Genomic DNA, 23,208 nt, shown 5'->3' with positions numbered 1-23,208 from the left:
ATTTATTCTTGGAATGATCTAGGATTTACTTAAACTTGACTGGCGCCAGAAAAAATGAACAAAACTCATTGAAATTGAAGTGGAAAATAATTAAGTCCCACTGTACAGACAACTTGCCAGTGTGAGATACACAAAACTTTGAAAATTAATCAGTTATTATCAACAAGATTAAACTGGTATCTAGCACTCCCAGAGATGTAGAATGGGAAGAGAGAATTTAGGAGATAAGGGAAAGCTAAAAATTGAAACCATGTGAATGAATGTGAGCGGTCATTGTAGCATAGCCACAAACTTGCATTTTGTAAAGTTGAGGATATTGGAATGTTTCCTCACCATTTTCTTTCCACTATGTTTCACACGCTCTAGTAGAGCTATTTGGCACTTTCTCAAATTTGTGCTGAAAGCACTTTCTGACTTCTTCAGATAAATCAATCAATCAATCTTTTAGCAGTATAAAATGATCTGCCTAAAATAGCTCTTTCTACCTTATTTAATTGATGTGCATTTTAAAAAGTCATGGAATTACCAAAGAAATGGTGAACCATCATGGTTAATTAGCTCTTGTTTTGCTGCTTATCAAGTCTTTGCTGAGTGAGGAATAATGCAGAGAGGTGACTGTATGAAACCTCAGAATCCACTCAAAGTGGATTTACCTGATTATGGATGAAGTAGGTAACTTCATCCATAATCAGGTAAAAAAGAGTGAGTTAACAGTTATGCATTAAGAATTTCAATCCACCTTCCCCTTTAGCTATTTGGATTGATTTTGTACTGATGACAGAACTTCAGGTTTTTAGTATATATTGGGCTTAGCTTCTCATGTGTTAAGAGTAATAATTGGTGACATCTATCATTTTCAGTCACATATAAGAAAACTTCTTCTGTCTCTATCTAATTTTACAGTGCTGGGGATGGAACCCAGGCCCTAATACCTGCTAGGCAAGCAGATTTACCACGGAGCCACAATCCCAGACTGTTTTGTATTTGTTATATTTTATTCTGTAACTTTTTCTTTGCACAACTTTACATTTTGTTCCAACTCCTGCTTTTTCATATACCTTTCAAGTTTATTTTTCTTGCTCTATTTGCCAATTATATTGCTATTTTATTCATTTCTCTTCTTACCATTTCTTTTTTCTTCTTAGTAGCAACTCTTCACCATATTTAGGGTTACAAAGAGGAGATTAACTGTTGCCTTAAGATTGTTTCAGTGTTTCCCTAGTGTCTTCCTGTTGTGGGAGGTGAGTTTTTCCTTTCTTCTAATGGAATGGGGAGAGTGTCTTGTTTCTGAGATTAGTGGAGAATCTCCTTTGCTCTCTCTCCCACTGTTGCTTCCAGAGAACCCTTTCCTTCTGACTTGTACCTTGCTCATTTTGGGAGGCTGGTTGACTAGTGTAAAGACCCCTGAGTTTCTTATTTTTCTTCCTGAATTTTTCTGCAGCATGTTCTGTGTGGAAGCATATTGACCTTAGGGTAGAGAGATGGGCAAGTGTACTACCTTTCAGGTTTGCCAGCAGGACTTCTTTCCCATGAAGTCTTTCCATTCCCATTTCCTCCTGCTTTGTCATTTGTATGATTAGGTAGGTACTCAGCAGTGGGTTATTTTTGTGGTGTATCAAAGGAACCTTGGCTATATTAGCATTTTTTCAGTTTTGTACATCATCAATGATAGCTTTTTCCAATTTTGTACATCATCATTGGTAGCTGGCTCTTCTGAGAATCCTAAGAATTTTGGTAATTGGATGGGAAGGACTACTTAAAAAATATCCTTCCTTCAGTCTTGGTTCTTTTTCCTATGTGTTTTCATTGAATTTGTGTAAACACAGACTAAATGATTTTCCTCATTTTGTTCCTTGAAGTCAGTAATAAACACAAGCATAAGTAGATGACTAAAGAAACCACATTTCAATAAACAAGGGGAATAAAACAATATTTTGTAAAGATTTCTGTTTTAAATGGCTTATTGTACTGGGTCCATTTTATAAAAATTAAATTTATATTTAGTGTATGTATGTTATAACCAGGTCCTGTTGGAAAATGTGTGCATGTTTCTAAGTGGAAATTCATATATATTTTTTTAAACCCCTGTAACTTACTTTGCCTTATTATCAGGCAAAGTTTTTTTTTTTTTTCTTCTGTAGATAATTTTAGCTTCTCTTCAGTAGTTTTTGTTTTATCATTTGAAGTCAGCTGATTGATTGGAAATAAATGTTTCTTTATCTGTGTTAAAAATTTTATAGTTTATAAATTACTAAAACTTGAACCATGAGTGGTGATTTATCATGGGTGCTTCTAAATTAATAATTTGAGTTAGTAAAATAACAATGTAATTGAGTTCATAGGATGAAAATATTGCAGAAATTTATGGAATTATCTGAAACTTCAAAGGGCAAATAGACTACTCTTTTTATTGAATAGATATGAAGATAAAGATTAGACATTGTGACACAATTTAAACTTGATTTCAGAGCCATATGATACATCTATTCAAAAGAGCCCCAGTGTTATCATTGTCTCTGTAATGTGGGGGTAATGTGATTTGAACTTTTCTTGAATTAGTTTTATTCAAAATGTAACATAGAAATACAGTGTCATTTTCTAATTTTGGTTTGTTTGATTTACAGTAAATGAACTGGAACTTATCTCTTTTACTTTAGGCTTTCAGATAAACTTCTGTGAAAAGGCACAAAGTAAGCTACAAATTTTGATATTATGCTACTTATTTTTTTCATATCCATCTTGGTATTGGGAATGTGTCCACTATTGTTTTAACTAACCAACCATGGTAAATTTACATGGAAAGAGCTTCCATTTTTCATTTTATTCCCTCACCCAGTGTTGTTATATTTTTGATTATAAATTGGTCTTATTTTTACTTGAATTAGGAAAAAAATGTATATAGATGTTCAGATAGATGTTTATAGATATAGAAAAATATAATCAGTATTCAGGCTTTGTAATTTAAATTGTAAGTTGAAGAAATTTCACTTTTAAGATGGTGGTGCAGAAATTATTTAACTACATTCAAAGATATTGTGCTTTAAAATTTGCTTTTTTAAAAAACATTTAATGCATTTTAATTTTTTTCTTAAACAAAACTTTTTTCTTCCCTCTTCCTTCTTTCCCGTTCCCATCATTCTGAATTAGGACATTAGTCTTGAAAGAATACAGAATAGATTTTCTATAGAAACGCAGTGTAGGTAAAGTTAAAACAAATGCATTTTGGACCTTAAACTTAGTCATATAAAGTACAGTTTAAAAAAATCTCAAGGAGGGTTGGGGTTGTGGCTTAGCGGTAGAGCACTCGCTTGGCACGTGCGAGGCCCTGGGTTCGATCCTCAGCACCACATAAAAATAAATAAAGTAAAGGTATTGTGTCCAACTACAACTAAAAAATATTAAAAAAATCTCAAGGAGACTACTTTTCAGTTAACATAAAAATATCCTAAAGTATAGTGTATGTGATTTTATCTTCTGCTTATTTATGGTCTGGGAAAGAATGATGACCAGTCTTTGATATGTATCATTTTTTAGTAAATTTGTTCATAGGGGGAAAAGTTTAATCTGGAGAAAAAAATATTTCTAGTGTTTAAAAAAATTTTTTTATGGCATCAAAATGCTTAGTTTTGGTGGTTGACCATTGTGACTTCCTTTGAAATATAGTGAGCAAAAATTTATTTCTTGAATGGTTTACACCCATGATGTGAATATATAATAAATGAGAGATAAGGCAGCTATGTCCTAGGTCACAGATTTTAATCGGTCCATTCTTATCACTTTTCTCTTCCTTAAATAATAAACTAAAAATAATACATGATTTCCTGCCCATAGTGTCCTATGAATATGATATTTATATATATGTAATGAAGTTACAACTTCTATTTATGCTATTTTAACTTTAATACAATTTGATAATTTTTAGCTTTTATCTACATTTTGACAAAATATTTCTGTTTGTATATAACACAATTTAACTTTTGTTGACTTAAATTCTAATTCAAGAAAAAAGGGTTGACTTTTCTAAAATTTAACATTCTATTCATACTATTTCTCTTTTCTCTAACTTAGTTGTATTTTGTACATAAAACAGGAAAAAAATAATTATGTTAAATTTTAAAAATGTGTACAGTTTCTGCAGATAACTCTAAATAGATTAAAAATGCCTTTGGACCTTCCAAATGGTTCTATCTTTTCCCCTTGTTGTAGGAATGATAGATTTGCAATGCTGCTTGCTTTGATAAATTTGGAAGACTCTAACAAGGAGGCTTGAGATAGCAGAACCTACTATAACATAATCATGTGGGAGGGGCATGTGCATCTCCACTTTGTTGCTCAAACTCTATTCACACTGCTTTGTCCTGGTTTTTCACATTTTCCTTTTAGTTTCTTCCTCTCCTCTTTATGAGGCTCCTACTTTTCTTTTCAAGCTTTTGGGATTCAGCAGTTATATCTATTCATTTCTGAAGCACATTTTAGACACTTAGGAACCATCTAGCAAGTGAGATTTTTGAACAAAAGATGAATACCATAGGTACCTGGCCTTAGCAGATTACAGTATTGTGGAATAGAGTTGATCCTCTATTGATTATAAGCATCTAGCTACTGATGCTACATGAAAATTGATTAGGAGCTAAAGCCCGGTGGGGCACCTTTGCTCCTGCTATTCCATGAGAGGGTACGAGCATAAGGCATGCTGTGAGCCCGATGATAACTGCTTTTTAAACTTTTATTTACTGATTTATTTATTTATTTATTTTTGAGAAGGGCTCTTGCTATGTTGTTCATGCTGGCCTTGAAGTCCTATGCTTAAAGCAATCCTTCTGACTCAGTCTTCTGAATAGCTGGGACCATAGGCATGTGCCACTGTACCCGGTGCAATCATTGCTTTCTTAATCAGAGATTGACTCAGAAATCCAGCAAAGGGCCTACCCACCCAGCTGTCTGTGCTGGCTCAGACCTCAGTGGAAGACTCAGGACAAAGAGCACACACATCAGGGAGAGGAGGAGTTAGGGAGCTGGTAGGGATGGCCAGCATGAAGTTGGTAGCTATATTATCAGTGTAGCTATCATTATCTATCTTTAGGATGACTTTTCAGTTACTTATATATGTGTTAATCCTATTTTTTTTTTAAACAAGGCTTGTCTGCTCTTATGGCTTAAAAATTAAAAGTACAATTTCATAATGTTTGCCTACAACCTTCTGTTTATTCTAGAAGGCAGACATTAACTTAGTTATAAGAGGTTACTCATTTCTTAAAAATCATCAGAGAAGTGATTTCTCCCCTGTATACTCTAGTTTCCAGAAACTCCAGTTTTATTCTAGGGGTATTCCAGAATTAGCAGAGAAACTTATATTTAATTTATTAAGAATAATTACGTATCATAAATTAATGGTACGATAGGGCATTAAGCACAAAATTAGATAATGTTAAAGTCTTATAAGTTTGAATACTGTTTTAAATGCTTAATTCTCTATCACAAATCAAAAAGATTTACTTTTAGATGATTCTGATGATTAATGGAAGCTCTGAAAGATTAATTTTTCCCATTGTTTGATTTTCACATAGCTTTTGTTCTTTAGATTGTTATATCACTCTATTCCAATCAGTTTATTATAATTGCCTGTAATAAGTTAGTGGAATTTTATTGGAGACTTACGTATTTACATGCACAAATGGTGTGAGATTATATATTTAATTTGGCATCCACACTCGTGGAGAAGTTTAATAAACCCACTGTAGACCTCATGATCTTCTGTTTTATAAATTAAAGTTTGTGTATTTATCTGATATTTGGTTTTCTAAATAAATGTTTATTTAAGAAAATAAGTTAGACTTATTAAGATAGCAATGTTTTTTATATATTTAATATATATATTATATATGACATATAATATGTATATAGTTAATCCTGATGGATCATTGAATTTTTCAATATATAAGTACTGTGTGTGTGGGAACCCTTTCTATTTGTAAATACAGAATTCTAAATGTAGAATTTTCTACCTTTAGAAAGTTCTTTTAATCATTTGGAACACTTGTAGGTTAATCATTGGAGAATAATGCTTTTGCTCATGAAAGGGTATTTATGTAATTTATGATCACATTTGAATTATATCTCATTGGCCTTAATGAACTTACTTAAAGTTCTTTAGAATATGATTTACTTGCTTTTATAAAATGCTTTTTTTCTTTTATAAACATCAACTTTACCTAGTATTGTCAGCATTCTGATTTTTTTTAAAATATTTATTTATTTATTTTTTAGTTTTCGGCGGACACAACATCTTTTGTTTGTATGTGGTGCTGAGGATGGAACCTGTGCGGCACGCATGCCAGGCGAGCGCGCTACCACTTGAGCCACATCCCCAGCCCAGCATTCTGATTTTTATTTTTTGGATAAGAACTTTGGCCCATTAAGGATCTTTGGGCATAGGTCCCCCCCCCCACCCCCGAAAATGTCTAACAGAATCCTGTGGTAGTCTGAATGAGAGTAGTTAGAAGTTTTTTATAAACTCCTTTAATAAATTAGTTTTTATTTAAGGTACTTTTAGTTTTCCCCTCCCCCCACCGCATTGCTGTATTATTTTTGGCTCATAGCTGAAGACTTCTTGGGCTCTAAAGAAAATATTGGGTAGTACTGCCTTTGCCTTTTATATTTTTGGTGGCTTTAAAAACTTTTTGTGCCCCACCCCTCTGTTCCTGCCCTGACTGGGGATCCAACTGTGGGTCTTCTAAAAATTTCTAGGCCTTCTAAAAACTGCTAGGCAGTTCTAAAAAAAGTCCCTAAACCATATTCCCAGTGCTACCACCACCCCTCCATTGTGTCTTTTAAGAATTGTTCTCCTTGGGAATGTTTGCATAGCAATTGAATCTTTCTTTAGAAAATTATATGCTTAGGAACTGTTATCCTTGATGGAATTAATTGAAATTAGACTACAGGTGGTGATTATTATAGGTGACACTCTATATTGGTGTATTTGGAGGAAATGAAATGACTCAATTAATTGTAAAACTATTCTTTTACAATAAATATCCCTAGTAGTTTTTAAATTGGTGATAACAGTAAAGCAACAAAAAGAGGAGGAAGGATGTTTTGGCAATCTTTTCAGAAATTTGGGGTATATATTAATAAGTTTTACTGAGTTAATATAAAGTGTAAAAGATGATATTTTGACTTCTAATAAAGTGGGGTGTGGGTATAGTTAACCAGGAAAAGTAAGGAGTGGAAGGAGGATCAAGTCTTGTGCTTAAAATTAAGAGGTTTTCTAATTCAGCTAAATTTCTAAATCCCTGGTGTGTGTGTGTGTGTGTGTGTGTGTGTGTGTGTGTGTGTGTGTGTGTATAGCAACAGTCTATAACTAATGACAAAAATTTTATCATTTTAAAATTATTAAATGCAGCAGAGCTTTTTAGCAGTCTTAGGAAATAAAATAACCACATTTGCTATTATCAAGTGTTAGTACAGTTAATTTAAAATTATATAGATAACAAAGTTAGTTGAAAAATGAAATTTTTGTAGGATTAGCTGTAAGCCAGGCTGATATCCACTATGTTTATTACTATCTGTGGGGACTTATATAAACAGCCAATACAAAGTCTATCTGCTTGGATAATCAACTTTTATACTAGTTTAAGGATTGTAGTAGTCTCATTTAGGCAGAATGGAGATTCACCTGTTTCCTTTATAACTTATACCATTCCAATGGGGTTGTTTCTAATTATCTCTGACCTTAGAAGTTGGTTGGAACATGAATTCTGAAAATGATTTTTGTTCCTAAAGAAAGGAAGTTTTTAACAGCTGCTGCACCTTAAAAATAAGTTGGAGAAACTTAATGCGTGGTATTTTTAAAAAAATTTTTTAGTTGTCACTGGACCTGTATTTGTTTATATGTGATGCTGAGAATCAAACCCAGTGCCTCACACATGCTAGGCAAGTCTTTGCCACTGAGCTACACAACCCCAGTCCAATGTGTGGTGTTTTTGAAAAAAATAAATATATATATGGTGAATTCTTCCACATTGCAGAAAGTTCCCCTTCATATGCCAATTGAACTTTACTATTAATAACAAAGAGATGTTTGACAATATTTTTGTGGTTGAAGAGATTCAAAGTAGAAATGTGGAAAAGTTTCCCAATACTATTCACAACTACATTGAATCCCCAGTTAAAGTGGTTTCCATGTTAGCTTGCAAATTTCGGGTGATGGTTTTCAAATAAGATTGGGAATTATTTGAATTCTCACTATATGGTTTTATGAGTTTTTCTAAATCTAGACAGAAATATCCAGATTAAAAGGATATTTTAAAAGAAACTTGATCCCATCTTGGTGTTCATCTTCTTATGAGGTAAAACTGCCAGGTGAACATTAATCAAAAAAGAAGATCAAGTGTATACAAGTATACTCACCCTCTTTCAGTAAAGCTCTTATAAGGATAAGTAGCAGAGGCTCAAGTGTAACAGTTAAGAATCTATATTTGTGTATACTTTCTCTCTTTGTATCTATATAGTTTACATAAGTATCAGCAATAATAAAAACCCTGAGTTTTTAAAGATGGAGTGAATCTAGAGACTATTTTGAAGAAGAATATGACTTTGAGAGGTTAAGTATGGGTAGAGAAGTCATGTGGTAGAAATACTAAATAAATAAATAAAACTGGTTCTAAGCACTTTATATTAACTTAATTCTGATAACAACTTTATGAAGTGGGTATATCGTTATTACTGATGAGGAAACTGGAGCATTGAATTTAAGTAAAATTTACACATAGAGCTAATTTGTGGCAGACCTGAGTGACCTTGGTCTTGTTACTGGTTACATTGTAAAAGAACAGTGTTTTATTGATTCTTGGGTGTGGGGGAAAGCAGGGGTGCTCATATAAATGGTTTTCTAATCCAAATGGCTTTTGAGTGGTCTTCAACAGCAAATGTTCATGAGGTCTGGCATTTGTATTTTTTTTCTGATTGTCTGGCACCAGATAATTCTAAATCTTACTGAACATTATAAATTGGGGAATCTACCACTAGGAAAAAAAAAGTTTAATTTGAAACAAAAACTTTGTCCCTGTTTAGACAGATGTAGGGAATGATTTGCTCCAGACCTCTCAAATGACTTGTGTGTTGGGGGTGGGGGGGGGCAGTCGAACAAGAGTAGTAGGTTGGGAGATGTGTAGTTAGTGGACAAGTGGCATAACTGAGCTGCATGAGGACCAACTGTGTATATAACTGTCTGAAGAATAAGTTGACATTTTTAGCAAAAGGTATTTCCCTCCCATGCCCACTTTTTGACAGGATGGAATAAAGAATATAATTGTACTTGAAAGAATTTTTTAATGATAGAATTTTTCAGACATACATAAAAATGATATGACACCCTGAATGTACCTGTTACCTAGTATCAACAGTTATCATTTCATGACCAGTATTGTTTATTTTGTTTCTCCTCCATTCACCAATGTATACTGTAGTATTTTATTTAATAAATATTTAGGGAACTGCTAAGGATTGAACCTAGAGTCTTGCACATTAATAAACACATGCTCTACCACTGAGTTGCATGCACTCCCTGCAGTCTACTGAAATATTTTAAATTCTGATTATCATTATTTCATCCATATAAATGTCAGTCACATGTCTTATAAGTGATAAGGACCCCAATATATTTAGCCTCCAATATTATTATCATAGCATTATATAACAAGACAAAGTTATCAGATAGCAACCCAGTGTTCACATTACCCCAAGAGCTTTGTTACTTTACTTACAGTTAATTTGTTCAAGTCAAAATTTCAACAAGGTCCAGGCACACATTTTGTTTGGTTGATATCTCCTCCAATCTATAATAGTTCCCTCTTCTCTCGTTTTTCATGTCATTTATTGAAAAATAAATTACATTTTATTTTGTTGTATTTTATACATCCTTTAATGCTATTTAACATGTTCCTGTGTGGTCTGCATTTCCCATTAACTTAACCAGAGATTTAATATTAGGCAAGAACACCACATAGGTGATAACTGTGTACTTCCTATTGTATCACATCAGGAGGTGTATGATTTCTGATTATAGCTTTTGTTAAGATTCATCAGTAGGCTTTAGTGTTACCAGTGTGATTGATATAGAATAAATTCCTCACCAACCTTTCACCTAATAATTTTGTCTAAATTATTTCATTAGGTTTAGATAACTCTTATTTCTTACCATTATGGGCCCTGCAAGTGGTCACTATGATTAGCCAAAAATCAAAGTTTGTGTTTGGAGCATAGCATTGAAGCAAATTGTAGAATTAAGCATTGATCATCTCTGACATAACTGTGACAGTATTGAAGGTTATGAAAGTGTGTGTCTATGTGCACACACATTATGCACAAAAATCTATTGGGGCTTTCTGTGTTATGAGAAGGTAAAAACTGGACGTCTGTCCTTCATAACCTGGTACATGAATTGATTTACTCATTAATCAAAGGATTTTTTTCTCCCTAATGAAAAAAGTCAATCTCTGAAGTTAATCAAAAGCCACATTAAAGTATGACATTCTATAATGAAATTGAAGAATAGTGGATATGCAGGACTGATTTCTTCCAAATTAAGAATCTAGCTTTTTATACCTGCCAATCCCAATAGAATCTAGCTTTTTAAATTCAGATTCAGTGCTTAGAATGCTCAGGTCTTTCAGGTACCTTCCCAGTACTTGGGAATAAGAATCGAAAGGCAGTTTGGTAGTTGGTAGAGTGCTTGCCTCGAATGCACAAACCATGGGTTCAATCCCCCCATCCCCCGCCCCACAAAAAATGGGCAGTTTGGTGAGAACAGAAGTCAGAGTGCTTAACCAATATATATAAAAGCAGAACAAAACTAAACAAAACAATAAAATACAAAACCTTATTTTCCAACTAGCAGTTGCTGTTTTAGCACCCAGTAAGTTTTTGTCCAATGGGGGGTCATTCCTCCCTCAGCAGTAATAATTTCTTAGCCAGCTCTCCTTTTCACTATTTTTATTCTGTCATCCAGTTTTAAATTCTTCAGGTCTTTCCCTCATGATGTTCTAAAACTGACTTGATCCTTTGATTTCTGTCTTGGATTGTAAGAATGTACAAGTTTTAAGTAACAAATTAGAAACATTTCAGTCAGGATATTCTCCAGTACTACATACACTTGAAGTAGATAGGATACAACATATCCTCTTTGAGTGCCTTTCACTCATGATTAGTCTTAATTTAGTCTAACCTTAAAAAAAAAAAAAAAAAAAAAACCCTCTATTTATAGAATACATTTATGGTCAACCGATAGTTCTTAATTATGTCCATTGAGAAGCAAAAGTCTTATTCACGTCTTAATGTTTTTGAAATTGGGAGGTATTTCATGAGGGTCAAAAGAAGCTATTCAGATGAGGGAGAGGAGTATAATAGTGCTGTAGTTACTGTTTGTACATATACAATACTAGCTTTGTATAGAAAATGCCTATTCATTTTCTACCTCTCTTATTTGCCTTGGTAATAACACAGTTGGATTTCATTTAAATTTGACTGTGCTTTGTTTCTTTGAGCAAATGGTACTTAAGACTATGAAATTGTATCTTATAGCTTTCTTTATTCTAATCTGCTTGTTAATGTAGTTCTTACAGAACTGAAGTCCAGAATAGTTACTTACGATTAAAGGGAATCCTTGTTGGTTTTGGGGCAGATATGGAAGAATACATCAAATTTACCTTTGACAAAAATCTGGCTTGCTTTTGTGGTTAATAATATTATTTTAAGTAAACTTTCCAAGGAGAAGTCATATTTGTTTGTTTTGGTAGCTCTTTGTGTGTTGCTGTGAATACTTTACCTGTTAGCTGAAATGTAAATCTCCAGTGTAAATCTCTGTAGCCCTGGGGCCACTCAGTGGAGCTTCAGGTTAGTGTCCTTCAGCCAAGAACATCATTGTTTTTTCTTTGTCATGTCACACAAATCTTTTCATCACATCATGACACATATAAAAAAGGTTCGATAGTCCTGATAGAGAAACTACTTATGGTATTGTTAGAAAATGTGGTTAAGTCCTCATTTCAATAATGGGAGGTGGAGAATTTAAGAAGTGTAGAGATATAGGGTGTTGTGGGTTTTACCAAAAAGGAAAAATACATATGGACCTATGACTAGCGAACACTTTAGTTCCTTACTAACATTTAAGTAAGCTATTCTTCTGAGACTATCTGTGTCTCCACGGTGAGAGCTCTGTGGGCTCTGGGAATAGAAATCAGAACAAGCCTTGGGACTTTTCTTGATATAGCTTTCATAAGTTTGCATGAATGTTATGTTTCTTGTTCCATTAGAAAGATGGCTGCCACAAAATAAGAGGCAGTTATGTGGATGATTTTCCAGAAATCTTAATATATTTCTATTGGTGCATAGTGAGACAGTAACTTAAAACTTAGGGATGCTTAATGAGAATGTTGAGGAGTCTGATTGAGAGACAGAGGTCATTATAATCTATCACAATGGCTGGTGCATTATGAAGAAAGTTCTACACTGTTGACAGTTCTACAAAGAAAATTGTATAGGGGTTGTTCAAGGTAGGGTTTATGCTTACTTGACTTTATGTGGCTCTTGTTGATTCGAGCACAAATTTGAGGCTTATAAACAAATTGTCCTATGGATTTGGCAGAATTTCAGGCATTACATTGATTTAAAGTGGTCTGGGCACCTAGATAAAGTACTGTGTACCTTTACTGACACTTGTTAAGCTGTAAACATTCCTTCCTTCTTCCTGGCTAAAACTCTCAGCACCATGTGTAGCAATAGTGTTTTTATGAGTGGAATTAATGCATGTGTGTAGCAGATAGGCCTTTCTAATTGAGAATATGAAAGATGAAGGGATAAAATAACTCTTTAAATGAGCTGGGATAAATTAGGGATGAAAAGAGTTAACACATTCTTTCTCTTTTTCCCTAAATTTAAGGTAGAAATATGTTAATATTAACAGCTGCACCTTTTATGTATCCATTTGGAACTTCTAATTGTATAACTATGGAATTCCAACTCTTAGATTTTCATGGAGTAGGCTTGCAGAATCATTGGTGCATGGAGTTGTGGTTGTATTGAATAGGTTTCTTGTTTTATTAGTGATTAAGATATTAAATTTAGGGCTGGGGCTGTGGCTCAAGTGGTAGTGCACTTGCCTAGCATGCATGAGGCACTGGGTTCGATTCTCAGCACCACATAAAAATAAAATAAAGATATTGTGTCCACCTAAAACTAAAAAATTAATATTTAAAAAAAGATATTAAATTTAGGTGGTACATATGCTTCAAAAATCACAAAAATTATTTATGAAGTATTAAAAGATGATGGAAATGTGGAAATGTCTAAATTGTTTCAGCAGGTATATGAAAGTGCCTATATATATATATATATATATATATATATATATATATATACACACACACACAAACACACACACACACACACACACACACATACATATATTTAGACCATTAAAAAAAAAAACTTGTTTTCTAGGTTTAAGATTAAGTTTAGAGAACAAGGTGTCTCCTTTTAGAAAGGTCTGCAATAACTGGCAAGGAGATTGTAATTAAAACAACAAAAAAATTCTTTTTTTCTTGGGGGAAAAACAATTTTAAAAAGAAAATCTAGCTTGCTTTTTATTCTAGCACCTTGGATTAATCACAAGTGACATTTTGAAGAATAGCCTGTGTGTGTACAAATAAATTACCATACCTAAACATGTTTTCCTAAAATGTTAATTTATTAATCCAATTACTTGCTGCCTTGTTAAAAAAGTTCTTATTACATTATTAATGTTTTCTAGTGTTAATTATTTTTAATCATTTTCCCCTTAGTAACAGTGTAATATTCCAGTTATGGATATACCATAATTTTTGAAGTAATATAGCATTAATATCACTGCTTTAAGCAACATCTTTGCTTAATCTTTAATTTCCTTAGGATTTTTTTTTTTTTTTTTTAAGTATTGGGGATTGAATTCAGGTTTGCTCCACCACTGTGCTACATCCCCAACCTTTTAAATTTTAGTTTGAAACAAGTTCTTACTAAGTTGCTGAGGCTGGTCTTGAGATCTGTCCTTTTTACCTCAGCCTCATAAGTCCTGGGATTACGGTAGTGCACCACTGTCCTGGCTCCTTAGAATAAATTTATAGAAATTGAATTATTGGTTAGTCATAAAGTTATCTTGAGGTGTTTATTAGATACTGCCTTTTAGAGATTGGACCAGTTTATACTCACAGCAGTAATATGGTTCATTCTTCTGTGTATGTTCACTTGTTTACTGAGTAAATGTCAAAGATTTATGTATCTGGCATAATTCTAGGCACTGAGGCATGTTAGAAAAAGAATTTCTGCCCTCTGGCAGATAAGAAAAGTATGATTGCTATGGTAGGCATTAATCAAATAACCACAAATAAAAGTACAGCTGTGATAAGTTACAGACTAATTGATGGTAATACCTTTGTTAATGTTGACATTAGGATTCTTTCTATTTCTGTGTGGTATTAAAGAAAACAATTGTATTTTAAATTTTTTGTAAAACTAGGAAAACTTGATGACTTTTCGTGTTAATGGTTTATTTGTATTCTTTTGTTTATTGCTTTTTCATATTTTTTGTTTATAAGTAAGGCCCTTTTATAATCTTTATAACCCTTTCAATTTGGACTGTGTAGCTTAGACAAAGGTGTATTTGTTTTTCAAAGGTGTATTTGTATGAAGACCTCACAGGAGAATGGGATTATAGAGATCCAAAAGCAAGATTCTGCTAAATAGAATCTGAGCAGTCGTACCACTGTTGTGGACAAGCATCTCTAGTCCTTGATATTTTTTTTCTTTTTGATAATCACATTACGGCTTTCCTGGATTAGCCTCGCCTGGGTATTTTTCAGGGGGTTAAACTATTCAGGGCTTGGCAGAGGGATTTACAACTTAACCTGAAGAATTATATATTTGCTTGTTTATATATACAAAGGAGGTATTTCAGAATCTGATAGAAATGCTGATATTGATATTAATTAATTGATACAGGTAGGTGTGTCTACCTGTAGAATCTTGTAATGATGACACTGTGCATAATTGAAATAAAATTACTGGTGATCACTGGGGGCAAATATAATCAATGTTTGATTATTGATGATTAGCTAAATAAGAAAAGGAAGAATGTATTTCTGTTAATAGGTTTCAGACAATTTTTGGGGTGTTTTATGAATTTCATTCTATGAATCTCTAATTTTACCATTGAAATGAGTTTAAATTTTTTTCTCCTTTTTTGGGTGAACAACTTGGGAGCAAGTGTGGGGTTTTTAAGCCTTTAAATAGTTACTAAAGATTTTTGGTAACCAGACAAGGACTTCATAGTAGTCTATAAGGTGAATGCTTCTTTTGATTTTGTCTGGAGATCATAAGAATCTACCAGGAGCTGTTAATATTGAGCCTTTCTATCAAAGGAGTACCTTTTTGAGAATTGATAGAGGAATAACAGAATTCATGATATTCCAGATTGTAAAATGTCTTTTTACCCAACGAAAGAACTCTGAATCATCTGCCAGAGAGTGGGAATACTGGAGGTGAATTATTTTGGTTGTTTCCTTGACAGTGGAGCCTCAGAAGACCAAGCTTACCAGATGGGGAAATATTTAATATTTAGGAAACATGGCTGTTAGTGATATAATGGCACTTTAGTTCAGGACTTTGCCATCATACATACCTGGACATTGGTAATGATGTTATCAATATCCTAATTGATTAATAAGCCTGGGGAAAATGAGTGACTATGTAGCTGACATTTATGCATAGCAGTACCTTTACATCTTACAATGCCTCTATGAGGAAGATAATTTTAATTCCATTTGTTAAGTATGCAGTCAATGCAGAGAGGTGAAGTCATTTTTGCCCAAGGACTGTGTAGTTCATTAACTACATAGTTAGTAAGTGTAGTTGAGTTTCCAAACTAGGAAGACTGGTTTTACTATGCTATATTGCTTTTTCTAGTTTCTGAGTGAGTACCTTTGGGATATTGGATTTGGATAGGAACAGGGATTTTTATGGAATAGTAGTTTAAACAAATCTACAAATCAAGTTTAATTCCTTTCTTGCTGCTAATATTGGTTGGCTTAAAAGCTAGTAGGCATACTTTTTTTTTTTTTCAGTTTTCTGTTCTGAAGAATTTAGTAATTTTTCAGTTAGGTTTTTTTTTTTTTTTTTTAAACAGTCAGTGGAGGGGGGGAGAGAGAGAGAGAGAGAGAGAAAATTTTAATATTTTTTAGTTTTCGGCAGACACAACATCTTTCTTTGTATGTGGTGCTGAGGATTGAACCTGGGCCGCACACATGCCAGATGGGCGTGCTACCACTTGAGCCACATCCCCAGCCCTAGTTAGGTTTTAATACAGCAAATATCCCAGGTGTTATCACTTTTTCATACCTACTATTTGCCAACCATTGCATATTGAAGGTATATTAATCCTTATCATAATGGTGCTGTTAAGTAAAGGAATGTTTTTATCCCAGTTTTGTAGAAGTGTAGATTTCTAGATCAAAGAAGTATCTATTTTTAGGCTTACTAGTAATTTTTTTTGATACTGGGGATTGAACTCAGGGGCACTCAACCACTGAGCCACATCCCACATTGGTATTTTATTTAGAGACAAGGTCTCACTGAGTTGCTGAGCGCCTCATCATTCCTGAGGCTGGCTTTGAACTTGAGATCCTCCTGTCATAGCCTCTTTAGCTGCTGGGATTATAGGCATGCACCAACGTGCCCAGCTGCTGGTATTTTAATGGTGATCATTTAGCATGTAGCAAAAGCTAGAAATGTTAGGGTCCTCATTCCCATTTCTAATATAAGGGAGAAATGGGAATGAAAGTAAGTTCATTTCTCATACTTTATTTCTCCATTTCTAAAGTTGAGTATAAAGTTGTATGGTTTTGTTTTAGGTTCTTATTATGTTGCAGGTGATTTGTAGAGATAAAAAGATAAAAAAAATTAGAACAGAAAATTATTCACAATGTGATGGTGGTAATAGATTCTTGAGTGTGAGAGGGGATGGCTGGGTAGACCCATCATCATAAACATAGTATCTCTGACAACAGATTTGATGTTTTTGGAAACTATAAATAATTCCAATTCTTAATGAATAATGAGAAAATGATACCATTTCCTTATCTGTAAAAGGTGAATAAAAGATATTTTTGGTAACCTAGGATGAAGAAATTTCCATAGATGCCATATATGAATGGTTGATTCTTAATTGCTAACCTTGGGGTCTTTGGCGAAGTTTGAACCAAAGTATAGGGTCATCTATGTTGATTGTATAAGGTGATGTTAAGTATTGCTTGAGAAGTTAGTAGAGGGAGAATTATCAGGGCTGTTGTCACCTTGTTTAAAGCTAAATAAAGTTGAGCGATAATTCTTCCTTCCAATTTAATAATCTGCGAGTTGCTCAGAATTAGAGCAAAGGATTTCCTAGGCTTCAGTAATTAGTTTGCCAAATCCCTGATCTTCAAAATCATGGTTCTTAATATACTTGATGACCCCATGCTTAGTAGTGCTTTTCTCATGAGGACTTTGAGAAGACATTGTATAGAGATGATATGAAAAACTAGTTTAAATAGTGCTGCATATTCTCTTTTTTTGGGGGTAGTGGGGATTAAACACAGGGGCACTGTACCACTGAGCCACATCCCTAACCCTACTTTGTATTTTATTTAGAGACAGATCTTACTGAGCTGTTTAGCACCTCGTCATTGCTGAGGCTGGATTTGAACTCACCATCCTCCTGTGTTGGGATTTCAGAGTCACAGGGATTAAAGGCGTGAGCCATCGTATTTGGCTACAAATTTATAATCTTTTTGATCAGTTATTTTAAACTGTGTCATACAAACATTTTAATCTCTGTTGCCATCTGAAACTCCAAGACTACTGATAGTTCACTTCCTTCATTTTCTCCTAGTGAAAGCTGTTTTGGGCTTTGGAAAAAAAAATCAATAGTAATGTCCTATAATTGTAGTTTTGGTGATTAGAAGTATCTGAATACTGGGCTGCATATATAGCTCAGTGGTAGAGTGGGTGTTTAGCATGCACAAGGCTTTGGGTTCAAACCCCACCATCAAAACAACAGTCACCATGGACTTGAATTTGATTGAGTTTGATCCTTTGGGCCCTTAAGAAAGAGAAGAAATAAAAGAAGGACCAGCATGGTAGAGGTTCTAGTAGATAAGTGAATGGGAGAGGGGGAGATGATTAAAATGTGCATGCACACACACTTATTTCTTTTTATTGGGGGGGGGGGGCTAGGTACCATGGATTGAAGTCAGGGGCACTTGAGCACTGAACCACATCCCCAGCCCTATTTTGTATTTTATTGAGAGACAGGGTCTCACTGAGTTGCTTAGCGCCTCACTTTTGATGAGGCTGGCTTTGGTGATCCTCCTGCTTCAGTCTCCCGAGCTCCTGGAATTATAGGCATGCACCAACCTGCCCAGCCACATACTGATTTCTATAGAGAGCCTGAATAGGCCCTTTTTAAGTATTGTAAAAACTACTCCTTTCTACCATACCTGAATTCACCTTCTTACCTTCAACTGACTGGAGCCTACCTTTACCTCAAGACTATCATATGTGTTCATCTTGAACTGATCATCATTTGGAGAGTTGGGGTGCATACATGAGAACAGGCAGTATAACTTGATTTGTACTCTTTGGCACTAATTTTAGGTTCTGATTCTTTACTTGGAGAGACTTTGAACTTTTACAGTTACTTAGAATATTTGTTAATCAATGAGATTGGACTATGTACTTGGATGTTTACAAGACAATTACAAATGTTTCTGAAACAGTGTATGTTTAAATTTATGTAAGTTAAGCCCCAATCTGCTAAACTCTGTGTATGTTTGTTTATGAAGTAAATAGCCAATAAAATCCCTGATTTTTTTAAGTGCAAATACAGTGCTAAAAAAGAATCCACATTCTCTCTCTGATTTAAGTGTACTTATCTTCAAAAAAGAGTTTGAGTAATTTTTAATTGTAATAATACATTTTATTATTTGCCTTTGTTTGTAGAAATTACCTATTGTATCCCCAAATTGGACTTTTGAAGAAAGGACCATTTTGGTATTTTTCTTTGGATGTTTTCTTTATTCTTTCTATGCTGTGCATTTCATTAGTGTTTTATCAATTTTTCTCCACATGGAGATCATGAATGATATACTATGTAAATTCAAACATATACCATATGAAAAGTGGCATTCAACTTTTGATTTGGGGAATTGTTGGGTTTGAGCTCATTCAAAATTATTATAGCAAAGGTTTTTTTTTTTTTTTTTTTTTAAACTTTCTGCACTTTGCCATATAATGAAATATTCATAGTTCCCAAGGATTTAGGACTTGGTATATTTGGGAGCCACCATTTAGAACACAAGTAGTCAGTCATATGCATTCTGTGTGTAAAATATGTTGACACTTCCCCAACATCCCCAAAGTTTTACCTCTTTATAGTGTCTTTACAGTATCTGATCTATCCCACATCTCATCATCAGAATTATACCAGTCAGGTAAGAATGAGACTCACAGTATTATTCCTTCTGACACAAGAATCTTCCCCTACTTGTGAACCTAGAAACTAGAAAAGGAATTATCTACTTCTAAAACACGTAGTGGGACAGCTGCTGAGTAACACAGACATTCCCATTCAAAAGGGAGGAAATAGAAGGAATCAACCATTAGTCTGAAGCAATTTCAGAATCCAGTACAGGAAATTCCACAGGGGTTCAAGGCCTGAAAATAGTCTTGTCCAAGTATTACAAAGAAATTTTCAAGAAATAAAGAGCATATTCATTAAAAGAAAAATATTTTTTTGTATATGGCTGAGCTCCTACCGGAAAGTTATATTTTCTGCCAGCAATTTATTGTATTACTGATTCTTTTATCTAGTCACATTGATCAATACATGTATTCATATCTCTAACATATCTGTAACTAATGTAAGACCTTCAGACTTGCCAGTCTTAACATGAGCAAAAGTTCTAACATTTTTAATAATTATACCTTTTCATATTTTTTTCCAGTTTGTCTTATGTTCATATCCTTGCCTAATTTTCTTTTTCTTGATTTGTGTGGTGTACACACACAAACATACATACATACATAATTTCATTTATTCCTCTTTTTTAAAATGGGGGTCTCAATATGTTGTTCAGGCTATTCTCAAACTCTTGAGCTTAAGTGGTCCTCCCACCTCAGCATTCTGAGTGTTAGTATTACAGGGAGGCACAGTGATGCGTGGCCTTGAGTTTGTTGTTTTTAATTATAGTGAAATCTGTCATTTTTTCATTGAGTACCTGATTATCATTATTATTTTGGTGGAGCTGAGGATTGAACCAAGGACCTTGTGCATGTTGGGCAAGTATTCTACTCCTGAGCTATGCCCTCTGGCCACTGTATAAGCACTTTCAATGCCCTCTTCTACTTGCTGTCAGGTAAAAATGATTTTAAAATAAGTATTAGATACCTGAAAGGACAAATTATGTAGAAAATTCATGTTGTACTCTTCTTATTCTGAGATTGGGTGTGTGTGGGGTTCTTAAGAAGTTTTTCCTGTAGAAAGGCCCATCCGTAATAGCTGATGTATGAGCCATGGCAGTGAGCACTGTGCTCTCACCCTTGCAGTTCCCTCCAACTAGCATGGCTCACTCCAGCTTTCAGATCTTATGCCTAGAGTTTGAGCCCTCTAATAAGTCTTCTAAATCTACTGAAGTGTAAAAATGCTTGGATTTTAAAGATTTTTTTTTAATAAGTAGGTACATATGTAATAAACTGTGGCGAGTGAATGCAGGCAAAAGCATCCTGTATGAACATGATGAAACCCAAATTAAAACAAAAAAAACAGATTTGCTGCAAGTGCTTAAAGAACCAATTCTGTTAAAAATTAGCTGTTTAAATCCTAAAGATATATTTCTATAAGATTTATTTATTTATTTTTTGTAGTTGTAGATGGACAGAATGTATTTATTTTGTTTATTTTTATGTGGTGCTGAGGATTGAACTCAGTGCCTCACGCATGCTAGGCAAGTGATCTGCCACTGAGCTATATCCCCTGCCCTGTAAGATTTTTTAATATTGAAAGAATGTGGTTATGAGTAAAATATGTTAAAAACAATGTGATCTGATTTAAATTGCAGTGGAAAATACATGTCTGTATCTGCATAGAAAAAAAATCTGCAATAGAAAGTAAACAGTGATTATTTGGGGATAATTGGATTGATAAACGTATATGAATTTTTTAAGAAACCAGGTGCAAGTGCGATAGCACACACCTGTAATGCCAGTGACTCAGGAGGCTGGGGCAGGAGGATCGTAAAGTTTTAGACCAAACTGGGCAATTTTGTGAGATCCTGTCTCAAAATTAAAAAAATAATAATGAAAAAGGCTGGAAGTGTAACTCTGTGGTAGCTGCACCTCTGGGTTCAGTCCTCAGTACTAGCAAAAAAAAAAAAAAAATAAAATAAAATTTAAAACCCAGGATAGCTCTGTATCTATAAATTTATATATGTATATATATATGTATACACACACATATATAAATGTATAAAAATAGTACCTGCATTTCCTGGCTTTGTATAATAAAAATATTGCTATCTATTCCCTTCTGATCCCAAATAAACTGATTTATGAAAATAAGTATTTGGAATACCTGTGTTATTAACTTGGAAGTTGACTGTACCATGATCCTTTTAGCTCTTTTTGGTTGCAGAATTCTTAATATTCCTTACTCAGTTGTTTATATTAAACATAAGGGAAAATGATTTTTATTAAGTTGAAGGCATTAAATTATAACACTGAGAGGTGGTAATATTTTACAGTTTATCTGCTGAAATAAATGATTCTTACAGCAACTATTATTTTTCTTTGCGAAAGTGTTATTACTTCTGAACAGTGTAAACTTGAAGCACTGAACATCATTACCTGATGCATGTAGCATAGTGAGTGATTGTGGTTAGTAACACCATTAGATAATTTTTATTTGCTTTTTCTTAATTCTGAGAAATTCTTTGTTGCCTTTCAGAATATTATTCTGCATTGATTATTTTTTAAAGCAAGTGTTTATTTCTGCCTTTTTAGTATAAGTTTCTTATACCCTCAGAATAGTACCTGTTTTATGGTACTTGAAACTTTCACTTTTTATTTGTTATTTCTTAGGTAAACGCAAAGCACTGAAGTTGAATTTTGCAAATCCACCTGTCAAATCCACAACAAGGTTTACTCTGAATCCCAATACTACAGGAGTCCAAAACCCACACATGTGAGTATTCTCGGTAATCAAATAAAAAGCTCAACTTAAGGTTTTAAAGTTATTGGATTTTATGAATTTTTTTGAGCTGAGGGGTTGGTGTTTCCATTATATTAATGGACCATTTGAAATATTACTGCTTCAACTTAAGTATAAAGTTATGGATTCTGTTGTCTTAAGTTGATAAACATGATTTTCCTTTTTTAAAAAGTTTACTTGGGAAAAAAGAGCTAAAGATTTAGATTCATTGTTAGCTTATTAAACTCTCTGAGAGTATTATTTGTCTTTTTCCTTCTAGATTTCCAGTTAAATGGCAATATATATTTAGGAAATTTATCTGTCCTGTACCTGTGTAAATCCTTACCATTCACCTGGTAATAGATTACCATTCTTAATAAGCTAAATTTCTCCAAGATTTTCCATGTCATGGCAAATTGAAAGAATGATATAATTATACAGATGTCAGTGATTTAAAAAAATTTATTCACTGAATATTTTTAATTAAAAATAGAATTGATATTGTAGCATCTCACTGAAAATATTATTAGAAACATCAGTTATTTGCCTTCAGAACTATATTTAGAATAGCAATGTCTAGAAGGGAGGGGTGCGTATGTGTTTGTACATACTTATGCTTTCACCTGTAGCCTTAGAACAAAGGATAGATTAAATGAAAGCTGCATATAACAAATTATTTGACTAAGAATTCTGTCAATTTTATTAGGCTAGTTTTCATAATTAGATTTCTTGTCAGAGCTCAGCTAAAGCCCCAGCCTTCTTTCCTTCTTTGAAACATCAGGTGAGGTCTATATTGAGTAAGGAAACATAGTACTTTTTAATTAGTAAGAGCTCCAGTAGCAAGGAAGTGCTCTTAGAAGGATCTCCTCCTCCTTCATTTCCTAGGATTTCTAGTGAAGGCT

At 33.7% G+C, this 23,208-nt stretch overlaps 1 protein-coding gene across 2 annotated transcripts in view; it reads left to right on the top strand.

Annotated features, from left to right (window-relative positions):
* Map2k4 (mitogen-activated protein kinase kinase 4) overlaps nucleotides 1-23,208 on the top strand; it is a 132,222-nt gene that overhangs the window by 10,411 nt on the left and 98,603 nt on the right. Inside the window, exons 2-3 of one of the 2 annotated variants that reach the window (XM_071603013.1) lie at nucleotides 2,658-2,690; nucleotides 22,198-22,300. In XM_071603013.1, coding sequence (XP_071459114.1) covers nucleotides 2,658-2,690; nucleotides 22,198-22,300 — 136 coding nt within the window. The remainder of the gene's footprint in view (nucleotides 1-2,657; nucleotides 2,691-22,197; nucleotides 22,301-23,208) is intronic. The other variant, XM_027954057.2, reaches the window with a different exon arrangement.

This window comes from Marmota flaviventris, chromosome 17, assembly GCF_047511675.1.
Source record: "Marmota flaviventris isolate mMarFla1 chromosome 17, mMarFla1.hap1, whole genome shotgun sequence".
In the NCBI taxonomy this organism is placed as follows: Eukaryota; Metazoa; Chordata; class Mammalia; order Rodentia; family Sciuridae; genus Marmota; species Marmota flaviventris.
This window is presented reverse-complemented; position numbering and strand designations above follow the sequence as displayed.